At 41.2% G+C, this 15101-nt stretch overlaps 1 protein-coding gene across 1 annotated transcript in view; it reads right to left on the bottom strand.

Annotated features, from left to right (window-relative positions):
* LOC142012673 (cilia- and flagella-associated protein 337-like) overlaps positions 1–15101 on the bottom strand; it is a 63741-nt gene that overhangs the window by 37998 nt on the left and 10642 nt on the right. The window contains exons 5-10 of the mRNA XM_074993329.1: positions 13910–13998; positions 11686–11778; positions 11333–11378; positions 8134–8251; positions 6603–6672; positions 3959–4199 (exon numbers count right to left, since the gene is read on the bottom strand). Coding sequence (XP_074849430.1) covers positions 3959–4199; positions 6603–6672; positions 8134–8251; positions 11333–11346 — 443 coding nt within the window. The 5' untranslated portion in view covers positions 11347–11378; positions 11686–11778; positions 13910–13998. The remainder of the gene's footprint in view (positions 1–3958; positions 4200–6602; positions 6673–8133; positions 8252–11332; positions 11379–11685; positions 11779–13909; positions 13999–15101) is intronic.

Raw genomic sequence — 15101 nt, 5'->3', positions numbered from 1 at the left:
TCTATCACCACAAGACATGTTCTACTAACCCTTTAATCATTCTTGTGGCTCTTCACCGAACCCCCTTCAATTTATTAACATCATTCTTAAATTGTGGACACTGAATTCCAGCAGTGGTTGCACCAGTGCTAAATATAGAGGTAAAATAACCGCTCTACTCCTACTTGAGATTCCCTTGTTTATGTACTCCACGATGGCACTAGCTCCTCTAGCCACAGCATCACATTAGCAGCTCATGTTCAGCTGTGTAGCCAGCTCATTCTCTCCCCAAAGCTCTTTCACAGTCATTGCCTCTCAGGATAGGCTTGTTCCCTCCTGTAAGTATGGCCTAGTTTTTCATTCCCGGATGTATAAGTTTATATTTAACAGTATTAAAATGCATTTCATTTGTTTGCACCTAGTTTACTAAATGATCTAGATCAGTGATTCCCAATCTTTTCAGTAACATGGCACACTTACGCTGGAGGGTAAGGACAGGGTCCAGACTGACTTAGACAAATTGGAAGACTGGGCTGCAAGAAATCTGATGAGATTCAATAAGGACAAGAGCAGAGTCCTGCACTTGGGCCAGAAGAATCCCAAGCATTGTTACAGGCTAGGGTCCGACTGGCTGGGTAGTAGTTTTGCAGAAAAGGACCTGGGAGTTGTAGTGGACGAGAAGATGGACGTGAGTCAACAGTGTGCCGTTGTAGCCAAGAAAGCTAATGGCATATTAGGTTGCATCAAGAGGAGCGTTGCCAGTAGATCCAGAGAAGTGATTATTCCTCTTTATTCGGCTTTGGTGAGGCCGCATATGGAGTACTGTGTCCAGTTCTGGGCCTCCAATTATAGGAAGGATGTGGATACACTGGAGAGGGTCCAGCAGAGGGCAATCAACATAATTAGGGGGCTGGAGCATATGACTTATGAAGAAAGGCTGAGGGAATTGGAACTGTTTAGTCTGCAGAAGAGAAGACAGAGGGGGGACTTGATAACGCCTTCAACTTACTGAAGGGAGGCTGCAAAGAGGCTGGAGAGAGGCTGTTCACAGTGGTCATGGATGGCAGAACACAGAACAATGGTTTTGAGTTGCGGTTGGAAAGGTCCAGGTTGAACATTGGGAAAAACTTTTTCACTAGGAGGGTGGTGAAGCATTGGAATGGTCTACCAAGGGAAGTAGTGGCGTCTCCATCCCTGCAGGTGTTTAAGTCTTGGCTCGACAAAGCCCTGGTGGGGCGGATCTGATGGGTTTGGTCCTGGACTCAATGGCTTTTTTAGGTCTCTTCCAGCTCTATTATTCTATGACTTCAATGAGACAAACAATTGCACAGCACACCCACTTTTTCAGCTGAATCGATTGCTCACAAACATAATATTTACTTACATTCATTAGGGTTACGGTCCTATTAGAGAGGTTTGTGACATGGTAGTTCATACAAGAAGTTAAACAAGTATCAAATGCATTAAATGTTTCAAATCCACCACAGAGTGCACCACCTTGAACAGTGAGCACATACACATTCTCAAAATCTGCTCAACTCAACTATTTCTAATTATTCGTAGTCCTAAATCTATTCCACATGCAGGATTCCGTTCAGCTGTCTGAATTTCACGTTCTCCTGTTATGAATTTCGTATCTGTAAAAGTATTTTTAAAAGTATATTTTTATTAAATAATTGAACTGATAAATAATTGAAAGACAATGGATCAGAGCAAAACACAAAGTAAATAGCAACTTACCAAATCAGTGGAAAATCTGGGGGTATGCCAAAGGTGGGCAAGTGGTGATGGGGCAGTTCCAGAGAGCAGACTCCTCTCTCTGCCAGCCCACTGGAGCTGAGATGCAGCATTTAAACCACATCCCAAATCTCTCCCTACCTCCCCGCTTACCAGAGTAGGGACAGGTTCCCCACCAGCCCATTTGAGCCAGGAAGCAGCATTTTAGCAGCAGGGCCAGCATTTCCCCTTGCGGGGGTTCTGCAAAGAGCCACTGTGGGAGAAAACTGACCAAAAGCCAGTACAAGCTGTGACTCACGCAATCTTGCTGCTTGAGCCCCAGCTGGTATGGGGTCATCAGTTTTATTTCTGTGGTGGCTCTGCAAAGAGCTGTGGTGAGGAGAAATCGACGAAATGTGATGGCATGCTTGAGCAGTTCTCATGGCACACTGGTTGAAAACCACTGATCTAGATCACACTCAATCAGTGATTACATGTGTATGATATTACTTCCCTAGTTTCCTGTTCTGAAACTTTTAACAAAATGTGCTTTTCATCAAATTACCCAAGAGAAACAGAACACCAGGAAAAGGAAAGTAAGGAATAGAAGATACAGAAGTAAAAGGGGTAAATACTTGACAAGAGAAAAGTAAACAGGCCACCGAGCATATTATTTACAAGTAAGTCTGCGTCTACACTACAAGATGTTTGAATTTAAGGCAGTTAGCTGAATATTACCATGTGACTGTCTTCACTGTAAATACCATTAGTTTGATTTAGGGAGCACTAATATCAATATTACAATATTGCCGTTACCTGATGGGTATAGCGTCAAGCTCGAATTCAAAAGTTCAATTAAAGGCCAGCGTGGAAGTGCAATGTCTTGAAATCGAATTTATTAGCCTCCAGAGGTGTCCCGTATGTAACCCAAAATGCCCCTCAGTGATCTGATCTGACCGTTGCTCTTCTGGTGCGCCAGAAGGAACGCCATGAATTTCAAAGCAGGTGCAGCAAAGCAGCAAACCTATGGCTGCGGGCTCATGTTTGCCTGAGAGCCTGAGAAATGTCTTTTTTTCTTTGCACTCAGCACTGTGAGTGCATCTACCTATTACAAACAGCCCCAGCACGGAGTTTGTGGTTCTGTCTCTACCCTTGGTATTTTTTTCTGCATTGCCTGGCGCCAGCCACTGCCCCTCCACACCACGTGTCGTGCTTGTGTAAGATGCCAGAAACTTCTCAGCAGTTTACATTTGTGCGCGCCCCCCTTCCCCACAGGCGCCATGCACTCAGGGTCTTTCCCGCACTCAGCAACATCACATGGGTAGCTCCCGACACAATAAAAGGATGTGCCTGCCATTTGTTGCTGACCCTGCTGCCAGGCAGCACCATATCCTAGTTTGTGCGCGTTTAGGGCTCCAAAGGTGGAAAAGAATTTCAGGGTCTTGCAGCCAAAGGGGGGAAGTCTCCCCCAGCATTTAAAATAGTTAGGGGAGACCACTTTAAGTGGTTCCCCACAGAATCCCCCAGGACCCTAGCAAGTGATCAGTGGTGCCTGCAGCTGCAGGGGGAAAGCCTCCCCGGTGGTTAAGATATTTGGGAATTGTACAGTCATTCACTCTCCCAAGCCCATCTGCTTATCCTCATGCCTACCTTCCTTTATAGTGGAGAGAGGCTGAAGCAGACCTCAGTTTACCTTTGACTACTGAAGAGACATGCTCTCTACAGTTAGTGAAGAAGAGCTGTTACAGATGTTAGGAGCTTATCTTGATAGAATATGACATGCCTTGTAAATGACAGCAGTTGAGGTCACACAGCCAGCCCAAGACTGTGAAAGGATGTAAACTCTATGCAGCTCTCTTTAAATATTTTACCTCCAGTCTTTTCCCTGACTCGCAAGCAAGAATCATATTACATTGATTTGCTGCTCATCTTCCACATCATACTGCTGAGTCATTAAGATGTAGCAGATATCAGCCCTAAAACAATTATTTATCTAGAAGAAGTGACAGATATTGGCACAAACACATGCTGATTGGCATTAACTACTCTCCTTTGATTCTTTAAGAATGAAGTCCCTTATCAGAGATTTCCTTATTTTGGTTCCAATCCCATATTTCCAAATTAAAATAAACAGAGCTTTTAGTCATAGCCCTGTGATAACGGGGTTGTCTTGTCTTGAACATCTTGAAAAACACATTGGTAGCGCTACCATAAACATTCAGTACAGAAAAACTGACTAACCATTTAGTCCTTCTCCACCTACCCAGGGACATATGGATTCCACAGACGAATATTCCAGTCCAAACCGCCCGTCACAAGAATATTACTTCCTTTACAGAAATCAAAGGCCTTGACCCCTCTGTGCACTTTGAATTGGGATTCATCACAGTTAAAGCGCCTTGGAGGAGAAGCTCCAGAGTGCAGAGAGCACTTGGGTGGAACACTGCTGGAATCCATCAGAATCCTCAAACGATGCTGCACGTCTTTAGTTCCACTGACACAGCCTGTGCCAGAGAAATTGGAAATGAGAAAAATAAACTCAAACATGCTTTTTCAATTACACTAAAAGCAAATACTGCAAAGGCAGGAGTGCTTAACTTTACCCAAGCAAAAGTCCCACTGAGGCCAATGAGGAAACACACAGACATAAAGTTAAGTGTGGGTATAAGTGTTTGCAGCACTGGGATCTGTAGTGTGAGGCTGAAGATCCAAAGCTGTTAAATCAAGTGCCCACACAGAGCACTAATAGGTTGTCACACTGGTAAAAATATCACTGATACTGTGATTTTTCTGTTTATCCCTGAGTTTTCCGTGTCCATGATTTTAACAAACACACGACACAGCAACAGCAGTTGCTATCTTGTGCGACTGGGTGTGGCTCCTCACTTTATGTGGCGTGACCTGGTGCAGAAGGTTGCAGCCCACTACCAGGACAAAGGACCAAACCCGAGCAGCACTGTGACCCTATGCACCAGGTTGCAACATCTGGAGCAGGGAACTGGACCCAGACCTGAACAGGAGCTCCTGCTGTGGGGTAGGTTTGCTCTGCAGCCTTGCCCCACCACCCCACAGGGGCAAGACCTAACCTCCTCCCTTGCATGGCTCCCCCACTTTATATGGCAGTTACATGGCTTTATACACCATTTGTCCCCTTAAGCCCTTGCCTTTTACTAAATTTACTGTTATTGCTCTGTGATGTATTGATAAAAATGTTGTGACAAATAATCAGCCTTCCATCTATGCCAATAGCTCAGTGCAAAACTAAGTGAAAGTAGGTGGCTTCTCTTTGAGTTTGTTTGAATGTCAAAGTAAAGACACAAGGGCTGTGTCTACACTACCACTTTCCTTCAAAGGAAGGATGCTAATGAGGCTGATCAGAGTAGACACAGCCAGAATGAGGTTCAAAGCACCTTACAGCCATTATCTAATTCGCGCCTCATGATACACTTTTTGGGCAGGTAATTTAATCCCAATCCTGCTAGGTAAGACCCCTGCATCCATTTAGGCCTGTAGAACTTTGAGGTTCAGGGTCTAAGCATTAATTAAGTGGATTAGCCCATTTCACAGGAAAACCCAGCCAGAGCAGGCTTTGAGGCAAGAAAAATCAGAGGAGCCCTAGTCAAGTTTTCTCACCAGAATGTTTTGTACGGGTTAGAGGCGTCTTTCTACCTGTTACAGGAAAGTTGAGTCAGGTGTCATTTTGATTTCAGTTCAGCTGTAAAACATGACAGAGTGGCTATGCTTTTGTTTGATTGAGCTCTCTCTCTCTTTCTCTGAAACGTCATGTTTGGTCATTCTTTGTCAACTATTTATTCTGATTTTCAGATTAAGGTAATTTTGACTGAAGAACACCTGCCTTGCCCTTTATTTGTGGGGAAATAGAACAGAGAAGTTCTAATTTTTCTAAATTAATATACACTTAGATGTTCAGGCCAATCTAACTGATCGCAGACTACAGTCACATTGATTTTGTGGATAACTCATTTCTGCAATTTCTTCCACATCTAACAAACCATTATACAAGTTCTTCGGCTCTCCTCCCTCCACCACAATTTGGGAAGCAAACACTACAGTGATTTGTGCTATAGATAAAGGGCATTGAGAAATGCTATTCAGTTTAATGTCTTAAAGTAGTGTTATACATCATTTTTAAATGATAGGGTGAAAATGGTAACTTGGGTCCTTATGCTCAGATGGGTTTTCATTCTCAGGGCTAATGACAGTAATACAATTCTCGAAGCTAAAGAGGCAGACATATGCTATCATGTCAGAGAGATGCCCTATACAGTATGGACTGAAAAAGAGTAAGAAAATTGTAACCGGGGTTTCAGCCATCCATAGTATAAACTAATAGATAACTTCTTCAAAGAGATTTTAAATCTTACACAGTGCAGCATATTTATGCTACTCTAATCACCTGAATGTCCTACGTAAAATGAAAGCCCTCCACATTGCACTGTCTAATGGAACCAAATCTCTTGCAAACCCAAGTGCCTGTAAAAAATCGAAACAACCCAATAGTTTTAAGTTCTCTTACACAGTGATTTACATCTTACTCTGTAGCAGTATTTTAACACAACAGAGTAAGAGAAGCAAGAAAGAGTATAAAATGAAAGGCCATTAGAGCCAGGTGACCAAACTGCAGCACTGCTATAGCAGGGAAATATGTCTTCTAGGCATGTGGAATATGTCCTTAGGACTCTTCCCCCTATAAGACAGAAAGCCATTTGCTAGATGAGTTTATGCACAGTTGTGAACTTTTGACATCCTTATGGACCTTGAACATGAAACTGATCAGGACAGGGTCCTTCTCCTAAGATCTGATGAGATTCAGGGGCAAATCTACCTTGCCATAGAAGTTATTACAAAGTAAGACAAGATTCCTCTACTTGTAAATTTCCACTTACCTATAACTAGTGCAGTACAATCATCATTTGAACTGGATATAATGGATTCTATAGAATGAATATACTTGATCTGCAACAGATAACAGAAAAAATGCAGATACGCTTTTCTTGCTTAATTTTTTTTTAAAGTTTATGTTCTCTTACATCTAGACACATTTATGACCAAATTCAAAAATGGTACTGGGCTTTGTTCCACTCAGCTTTACAATGCTGGGCCCTAGGTGCCCTGTTGCTCTGAGTATTTCTCAGTTGTGAAAGTGGAAGAATTAGGTCCCTAAAAAGGGATCCTCAGAATCTACCATGCGGAGTTAAGCAATCCAGAAGTGAAATATGATGAAAGAGATTAGCCTCAGATCCTCAAAGGTATTTAGGTGCTTGATTGATGGGCCAGAAGTTGGCTCAGCTACAAGCACTCTCCTGGAAATAGAGGACAGCTCTTTCTTGTGGAGGAAGGGAACCTCAACCCTGAACTAGTCAACAGTTTAGCAGGCTTTTTAGCACACATGCAATACACCTCAGGTGGCACATGACCACCATTCATCACTGAATTTGACCTGCTGGTTGGATAATTAGTTTTCCCAACATGGCCTGGATACTGATGGGGAGTACAACATGAACACTGGTCTATGCCTTCCAGCTTTATGGTTAGGGCACCCAACTGGGATGTGGGAGAGCCAAGTTCAAGCCCTTGCTCCAAATGCAGCAGTGAGTGTCCTAACCACCACTGGTGTTTAATTTCTGAGGTCATCAAGTGCTGGGAATGCCACAGAAGCAGCTTGTTCTACACTATGGGGAGAATGGGACTTATTAGCTCCACAGTGACTCTTGTTCAACCACTAGCAGTATTATCGGGTTCCAAAAAGAATTACCTCCAGTCCTACATCTGTGGCAGGATGGTGGCTGGGATATGAACTGGGAGAAAATCTTGATTGAATTCCCTGCTCTGCCATCACATTTCCTGTCTGACCCTCAACAAATCACTTCATTTAGACATGCCTCAGTTTCCCCAACTTTAAAAAAAAAGTGGGTAGAATAATACTTCCTCTCCATCATGCTTATACTCTCTTTTCTATTTAGATGGTAAGCTATTTGGGACAAGGATGGTCTCTAACTACGTGTATGCTTACTATCTGGCACAATGGGGACTTGAACTCCACTGGAGCCTCTAGGTGCTGCAACAGTACTAAATATAATAAGGAGTGAGAAGTCATTTCTCAGAGATATGTAGAATGCTCTGCTAGAAAGGGAAAGGTATCTGGAATGGGGAGGGAAGGAGGAACACTTAACTACTCTATAATTCTTTCCAAAGTAATGCACTGATTTTAGCTATTTAGTAATGATGTATACTGTAAAAAATATCACTTTGTAGTCAATACATTAATTATACCATAGAGATCTACAAAAGAAAGGTGCTCTACAGCAGGCTTGCAAAGAAAAAAAGCATAAAATATATTGAGAAGTGAGGAAGTAGAATTAAATTTAGGTTCCCAAATACAGAACACTCCCAACAATGGAAGTCAAATCTTCTTACCTTGGTCACCCAGTCATTATGAACCTTCCAGCGAATGAATGTGATATTTCTACTATCATTAATGATCTCCATGGAAACACTGGGGATTTCCTCCACAGCTGGATACTTTGTCCAATTCCTATAGTCATGGAAAACTGTTGGTAACTGAGAGAATAAAGCTTTTATTTTTGTTTATAAACTGATTTTTACAGGATTTGATTCCCCAGTGCCTTGGACCTTGTGTATCATTTATAACCATGCAAACCATTCTCTTAAATCAGACATCCACTTTGCACAGGTGTTATATGAATAACAGCTCAAGATGTAAGGCATTTAAACACCAAGGCCCAAGACTTTGTTAATGTGACTGGAAGGCAGGGGCTGCCTGAAAAATCATCTCTTATATTGAATACTCTGGGCTATTATTCTCAAAATAGTATGAAAAGAGTAGGAGCCCACTGTGGTGGGCACTCTACTAATGTAAAACAAAAATGGGACCATCCCAAAGCGCTAGACTTCCAGGTATAAATTACAGTATTAAAAAGTATAATTCTGCTCTCACTTAGGTGCACACAAAGAGCAATTCCACTGAAATCAATGGAGTTACACTGTGAGATGGGAATCTTAATTAATTAAATGGTTTCTGCCAGGGAGCTCAGACTAAAATTATAGATCTTTGTTCAAAATAATACAAAAAATGTACATAGAATCATTGAATACTAGACTGGAAGGGGTCTCGAGAGATTATCGTGTCCAACACCCTCCACCCATGGCAGGACCAAGCACCTTCTAGATCAGAGTTTCTTAAACTTTTTGAGATCACGGAACACCAAACAATATTTTTATGTGGAACACCCCTGAAAAATTTCTTCAAAAAAGCTGTTGTCAGACCAAAAAAATAAAACAAAACAAAACAAAAATAGCAACATATACAGCAAAACAAAAATGAAGTAATTTAATCAGGTATCATAGCAATGAAGAAGTAACATTGTATCTGGTTTAATAACAGAAAATATATATCATCAGTGTATGATATAAAAAGGTGTAGAGATGCTTGCGGCAAACCTGTGGGTTGTTCACAAAACACCAGTGTTCCACAGAATATAGTTGCAGAAACACTGATCTAGACCGTCCCTGATGGATGTTTAGCTAACCTGCTTTTAAATATCTCCAACAATGGAGATTCCACAACCTCCCAAGACAACTTATTCCAGTGTTTCACCACCCTGACAGTTATGAAGTTTTTCCTAACATCTAATCTAAACCTCTATTGCTGCAATGCAAGCCCATTATTTCTTGTCCTACTCTCAGAGGTGAAATAGAACAATTTTTCTCCCTCTTTCTTGTACTGCTCTCTTAGACACTTAAAAGCTGTTATCATGTCGTCTCTCACTCTTCGCTTTTCCAAACTAAACAAACATAATTCTTTCAATTGTCCCTCACAGGTCATGTTTTCTAGACCTTCAATTATTTTTGTTGCTCTTCTCTGGAACTTCCCCAGTTTCTCCACATCTTTCTTGAAATGTTGGGCCCAGAACTGAACATAATACTCCAGTTGAAGTTTCATCACACCTACTATTAACCATAAAGTTAGTGGACTTTTAATTTCAATAATAGAATCCCTTATTGTGTTTACAGCCTAATCCTTCCTGAATTGTGTCAATTAGCACATCAGAAATCTGAAAACTTCTGAGAGCAATATACATTCCTTCTCCTTCCTCCACACTACAACATCCAGCCACTCACTCCTGGCATTTTGGATGTATGTTACAGCACCAACCTGAGAACAAGACAGAATTCACATCAGAAGACTAACTGGTGCTCCACAGTGTACCAATGAAATCATAGTGCAGCCACGATGCCCTTCCTCCCACCACTGGCATGTTCTCTTTTCTCTCTGCTCTAGTCTATGAAGTGTTTATAAACATAGTTTTAACTTTGTCTACCTGTACAACATTTAGAGACAGTAAAGCACTATTTTAAAGTTATCAGTATTTAATATCATTGTCAGCAACTGAGTTATTTGTAGGTGCTCAGGTGTTGGCAGCTGACCAGATATTAAGGTGGACCTAATGAATTAATAAACTCCATCCTCTGGCACCTGGATGCCCTAGAGGGGCATTCTGTGCATTAGCACAACTGAGGATCAAAAAAGATCCTTAAGGTCCTTGGCAGCACTTCTAGCAACTGAGCTGAAATGCACCTTCCCTTTTACCAAGCCACTAGGCACGTGCTGAGCTTGCCTGAGTTCAGTATGATTCTTCCCATCATCTTCGGTTGAGATCTAAAGAACTAATTACATACCTCAGTGTTTCTCCCACAGAAGAGATCAAGATGATGTTAACACAGCCCTACAAATGCCAACCAGTTAGTGCCCATAATGAACAGAGTGAGTAAGAATTTGAACTTCTGCTATCACATCATAAATATTTAAAGCACATATTCAGTTTTAAACTCTTGCTCTGACAACAAAACGAAAAACACAAAACCCCAGCCATTTTTGTTTCTAGCAGTGAATTCCCAGTCAAAATATTCCGACCTTCTTTAAACATTTTTTTGGATCGTTACTTATATACTTCCCATTAGACAACATAATTCATCATATTCACTATCGTAACTGGCAAAGAAATTTTAAAAAGCTCAAACAAAACAGCCCTGTCCCCATTCTTAGTATATTTAGGCTATACAGGCAACCTGTTATACTAAACTTAAGTATTCAACAGATTCACTGTCACAACCAGCAAAAATAATTAAAACCCCCCAAACAAACAACCCTGTCCCCATTCTCAGGGAGTATATTTAGGATATAGAGACAATCTTGTTATACTAAATGTACATTTTCTTTACAGACTCAACCTCTCTAATCCAGCACTCTCTCATCTGGAAATTTATAATCTAACATGATTTTAGTTGCCCAGATGACCACTTACCATGGGTGTGGCCAAGTTTCCTGGAGTCCCATAACATTTGTTCACTACCACCAGGCCTGGTTCTCAGTTTTCCATCCTATTATTTAGTTGTAATTTACCTCTAAATGTCTTCTAAGAGCCAAGTGAGCTGTGGAAGTGCTGGCAATGTGCTAGACAATATTGACCACCCATAGTCCAGCAAATCCTCTCATCTGGCACTGGTCAGGTCCCAAGGGTGATGGACTAGAGAGGTTCAACCTATACTACATTTTAACTAAATTGAGTGTATTGTAATAGCATAATTAACATACCTGTTCATCACCATACAAAATTATGCATTCATCTTTCTCTCTTACACTTCAAAAAACAAAAAATCAGATTTTACAACATAGCCAATAAAGTAGCCATTCCCAGTAAAGTAAAAATTACTTCATGTGAGAAAAAAATCATAAGATTAATTACATGTGATATTACAAATTGTTGTTTCTTTCATGGATAAATAAGATAACAGTACAACTGACACCTACACTCTTCACTGTTAGCATAAGCAGGCTCAATTCCTGTCATTCAGTGAACGCCAGCACTAAATGTGGCTCCAAACATTCAGTGGGAACAGAATAGCTTGTTGCATTTTATTATAATTAATATGAAGAGCGGCTCATACCTGTAATCTAAGTGTAGCGGTATTGTTCCAAGGCCATCGATTTGACAGTATGGTTCAAAGTTGGAAATTTCATATAGACGTATCTCTCTGTCACTGAAATATTCATGAAACACCATGTATTGTACTCAATATACTAGAACAACATGAAATATTGGCTTTGTCACAAACAATAAACATTTGCACTGCCATACTTTCCGTTCATATCGTAAATAACCCTTCCTCTATGGAAGAAGCTATTATGTCAGTTTTAGAGATGGACCAAAGCACAGAAATATTATGTCTGATTTACTTTTTAGATTGATGTAAATCAGGAGCATCTTCTCTGAAATCAGTTTCTCTTCACTGGTGTAGGAGAAGAGAATCAGGCTGAAACAGGAGTAGGGACGATCTGCCAAGCAGTCTGAGTGGGAGGGAGGGTGCAGAAATTGGCTGGGATTGGGGGATCTGGGTGTGAGGGGCCAGGAACAGGCCCTTGCTCCTCCTCCTCTAGCTAGGAGAACAGCAGCTCACAGCTCCATGGAAACGCTTTTCTCCCCTCCTATCCCAGGCACTGCCTACCCACTGCTCTGATTTGCCAGGATTCTGGAATACTCATGAAACACGATGGACACTGGGAGTTAGGTGGGTATAAATTACTTAAGAGCATGGAAAATCTACACCCCCTGAATGACGTAATTATGCCAACATAAGTTACTAGTGTGAACCAATTCTAAGATTATATGGGTCTCATGTAAATGCACTCCTACATCTCTAAAAACCTCTCACTAATTCTAATATCCAATCCCATGTAACTCACTCTGATACAGAGACTTTGGGGGCTATATTAACAGATGAATATATCATTCTGTCGAGAAGCCACACGAGCAAGTGGAAGTAGCAAAGTACATTTTTTTTTCTGAAAGAAAATGTTAGCTATAGAGAGGAAAAGAAAGAGAACAGTAAATCTACTCAGTTAACATGAGTGTTCTGCTACAATAAGAGATGTTACAAATTGACTGACAGAATGTTACTGAAAGCTCCACATTGGAAAAAACTGGGTACAATCTCTGAACACAGCATAAGAGTTTTAGGAAGAAGCACTAACGAAAACGTAGCTTTTTGTTTAAGAACTGGTATTTCAAAGTGCTATAAAAGTCTCCATGCACATACAGATTGTCTCAGGGACACCTTGGCCAAAAGACTGAAGATTTGTAATGCTGTCCCTTCCATGGATCTTGCTGATGAAAAGCAATTTTCAAGGTAGAAGACTCAGTATCAAAAGGACCTGTCAGTAGCTGAGCTGTATTTAACACTTTGGAATCTCTGAATTCCAGGAGACTGTTCTCTCTTTCCTTTCCATATTAGATAAAGGAATTTGATATTATGCTGTGAATATAGTGGAAGAAATGCATTTTTTTCTTTCAATGAGAGTTTTGGTCCTGAATATGAGGAGCCAAATGCAGCCCTGGTGGAAGGAAGCACAACTTCTGACTTCCAGAGAGCTCTACCTCCTTACACCAAAACTAAATTTCGTTCAAAAGTATTCTCATTTGTGAGGGCAAAGTCTTATTCGCTGTAATGGAGTCATATAACTAAAGAAACTGCAAAACTAAAGTTACCTAAACGTTTTGCAATGAGGGAGGGCAAGACACATGTAAGTGGTGGCCGGACATCCTTCTATAATTAACTAAAATTTTACTCCATGCCTCAAAAAATCTCTTTGCTGCTGATAGAGAAGAGCCAGGCTTTTAAGGAGGATGTGAACTTCAGCAGTTACATGGGGTGTCTCATCCTACAAACATGCGATTTGCCAAATCAGATCTATATAGTCACTCTTAGAGGTTGTATGTTCCACATGGCAGTGGTTAAGACGTAGTGCTTCCAAGGAAGGCATTAAAGCGTTATATTGACAACACATACATCTTACAGTGTTATGCTGTTTATGGGGGTGGAGGGAATGCTAATCTTGAATTCTACCATGTACCCACTGAGTATGCACATATTCTAGATCTCTAACTATTGTCTACAGACTGGGCTGAGGCCACTCATTGGACTTGAGGGAGAAAATTATAATAAGCACAAAGTTCACATTTTCCACAAAGAGATATTCAGCTTTTCTAACCCAGGCATCTTTTAAAAGACAACATTCATCCATGTTTAAAAGGCTGTATATTTTGAAGTCCAAAGGATTGTTCAAATGGGAGTTTTTCATTCATATTCAGAAGTCCAGCAAAGAGCCACTTACCAGGTTCCTATAATCAACTTATTGTACTGAGACATTAAAGCTGAGTCTGAAATCCATTTTGGTTTTCTGTTTAACACTTTGTTTTCATCCTGAAGTCCAAAAGGAAATTGCTTAGTACTTAATGTGAGGTGAGAATACATTTAAGAAACTCAAAACATGTAGGTTCAAAGTATGGATAAATTCAATTATTTGAGTTCTGAAAAATACATAAAGAAAATGCTGATTTGAACAAGAATTCAGATACAGCATATTTGGAATAGATGAGTGAGGTTCTGTGTCCTATGATCTGCAGGAGATCAAACTACTATCTCAGTGGTCCTTTCTAACCTCAGTGCGTATCAGTTAACGGGGTGACTGCTATGTGATTACATAGAGCTCGGCTGGCCCATTAAGGAAGGACTTCTAGCTCGGGGAACCCCTCCCTTGGGATTGGTTGTTTGAACTTACAAGACAGCATGCTGATGCCCTCTCTCTCCCCCAGAATACAGTCTTTGGCCCACATACACACAGTCCCTATCATTCACTCTCCCTCCAGCTTCCCTGCACTTCAGATGAAAAGCAGTTGTCAAAGCAGTAGGATGTCCATGGAGCCATGGGATTGGGAAATGCATCAGGTGAGGCTGCCTGCCCTGTGCAGCATTGCAACCCCTTCCCAAAGCACCCTAGAGCTGTTTGTATAGTGGGATAGCTGCCACAATGCACGGCTCTTGCAAGTACTGTTAATGTGAATACAGTCTACCATACAAGAAAAACAATGTGGACATGCAACAGCAGTTTTAATTCCAGCACTTTAAACAGGTATAACTTGCTCTGCAAGGTGTACTTGCTTTGCCGGTGTAGACAAGGGCTGGAATCGTAAGGCTGGAAGTATTCCACTCATACTCTTCCCCACTGTAAAATTAACTTGCCATAATGCCTGAAGAAACAGACAGCATAGCTGCCTTAAGTGCTGCAATTCACTCTGCTGGGGGAAGGGTATGCCCCACCAGAGCAGCAGGGACAAAAGTGCCACCAGCCACGCACAGGTCAGATTTTAGAACTGCTTGAGCCATAGATGGCCCTAAGGCCGTGAGTTTGAGACCCCTGGTTTAAACTAACTGTGGGTGATGACATAGATACCAACACTTCTGCTCTGGCAAATAGCCACATGAGGCCTTTACAGATAAAAGATCTTGCTAGTTAGGTATGTTAT

Source organism: Carettochelys insculpta, chromosome 4 (assembly GCF_033958435.1).
Source record: "Carettochelys insculpta isolate YL-2023 chromosome 4, ASM3395843v1, whole genome shotgun sequence".
NCBI lineage: Eukaryota > Metazoa > Chordata > Testudines > Carettochelyidae > Carettochelys > Carettochelys insculpta.
This window is presented reverse-complemented; position numbering and strand designations above follow the sequence as displayed.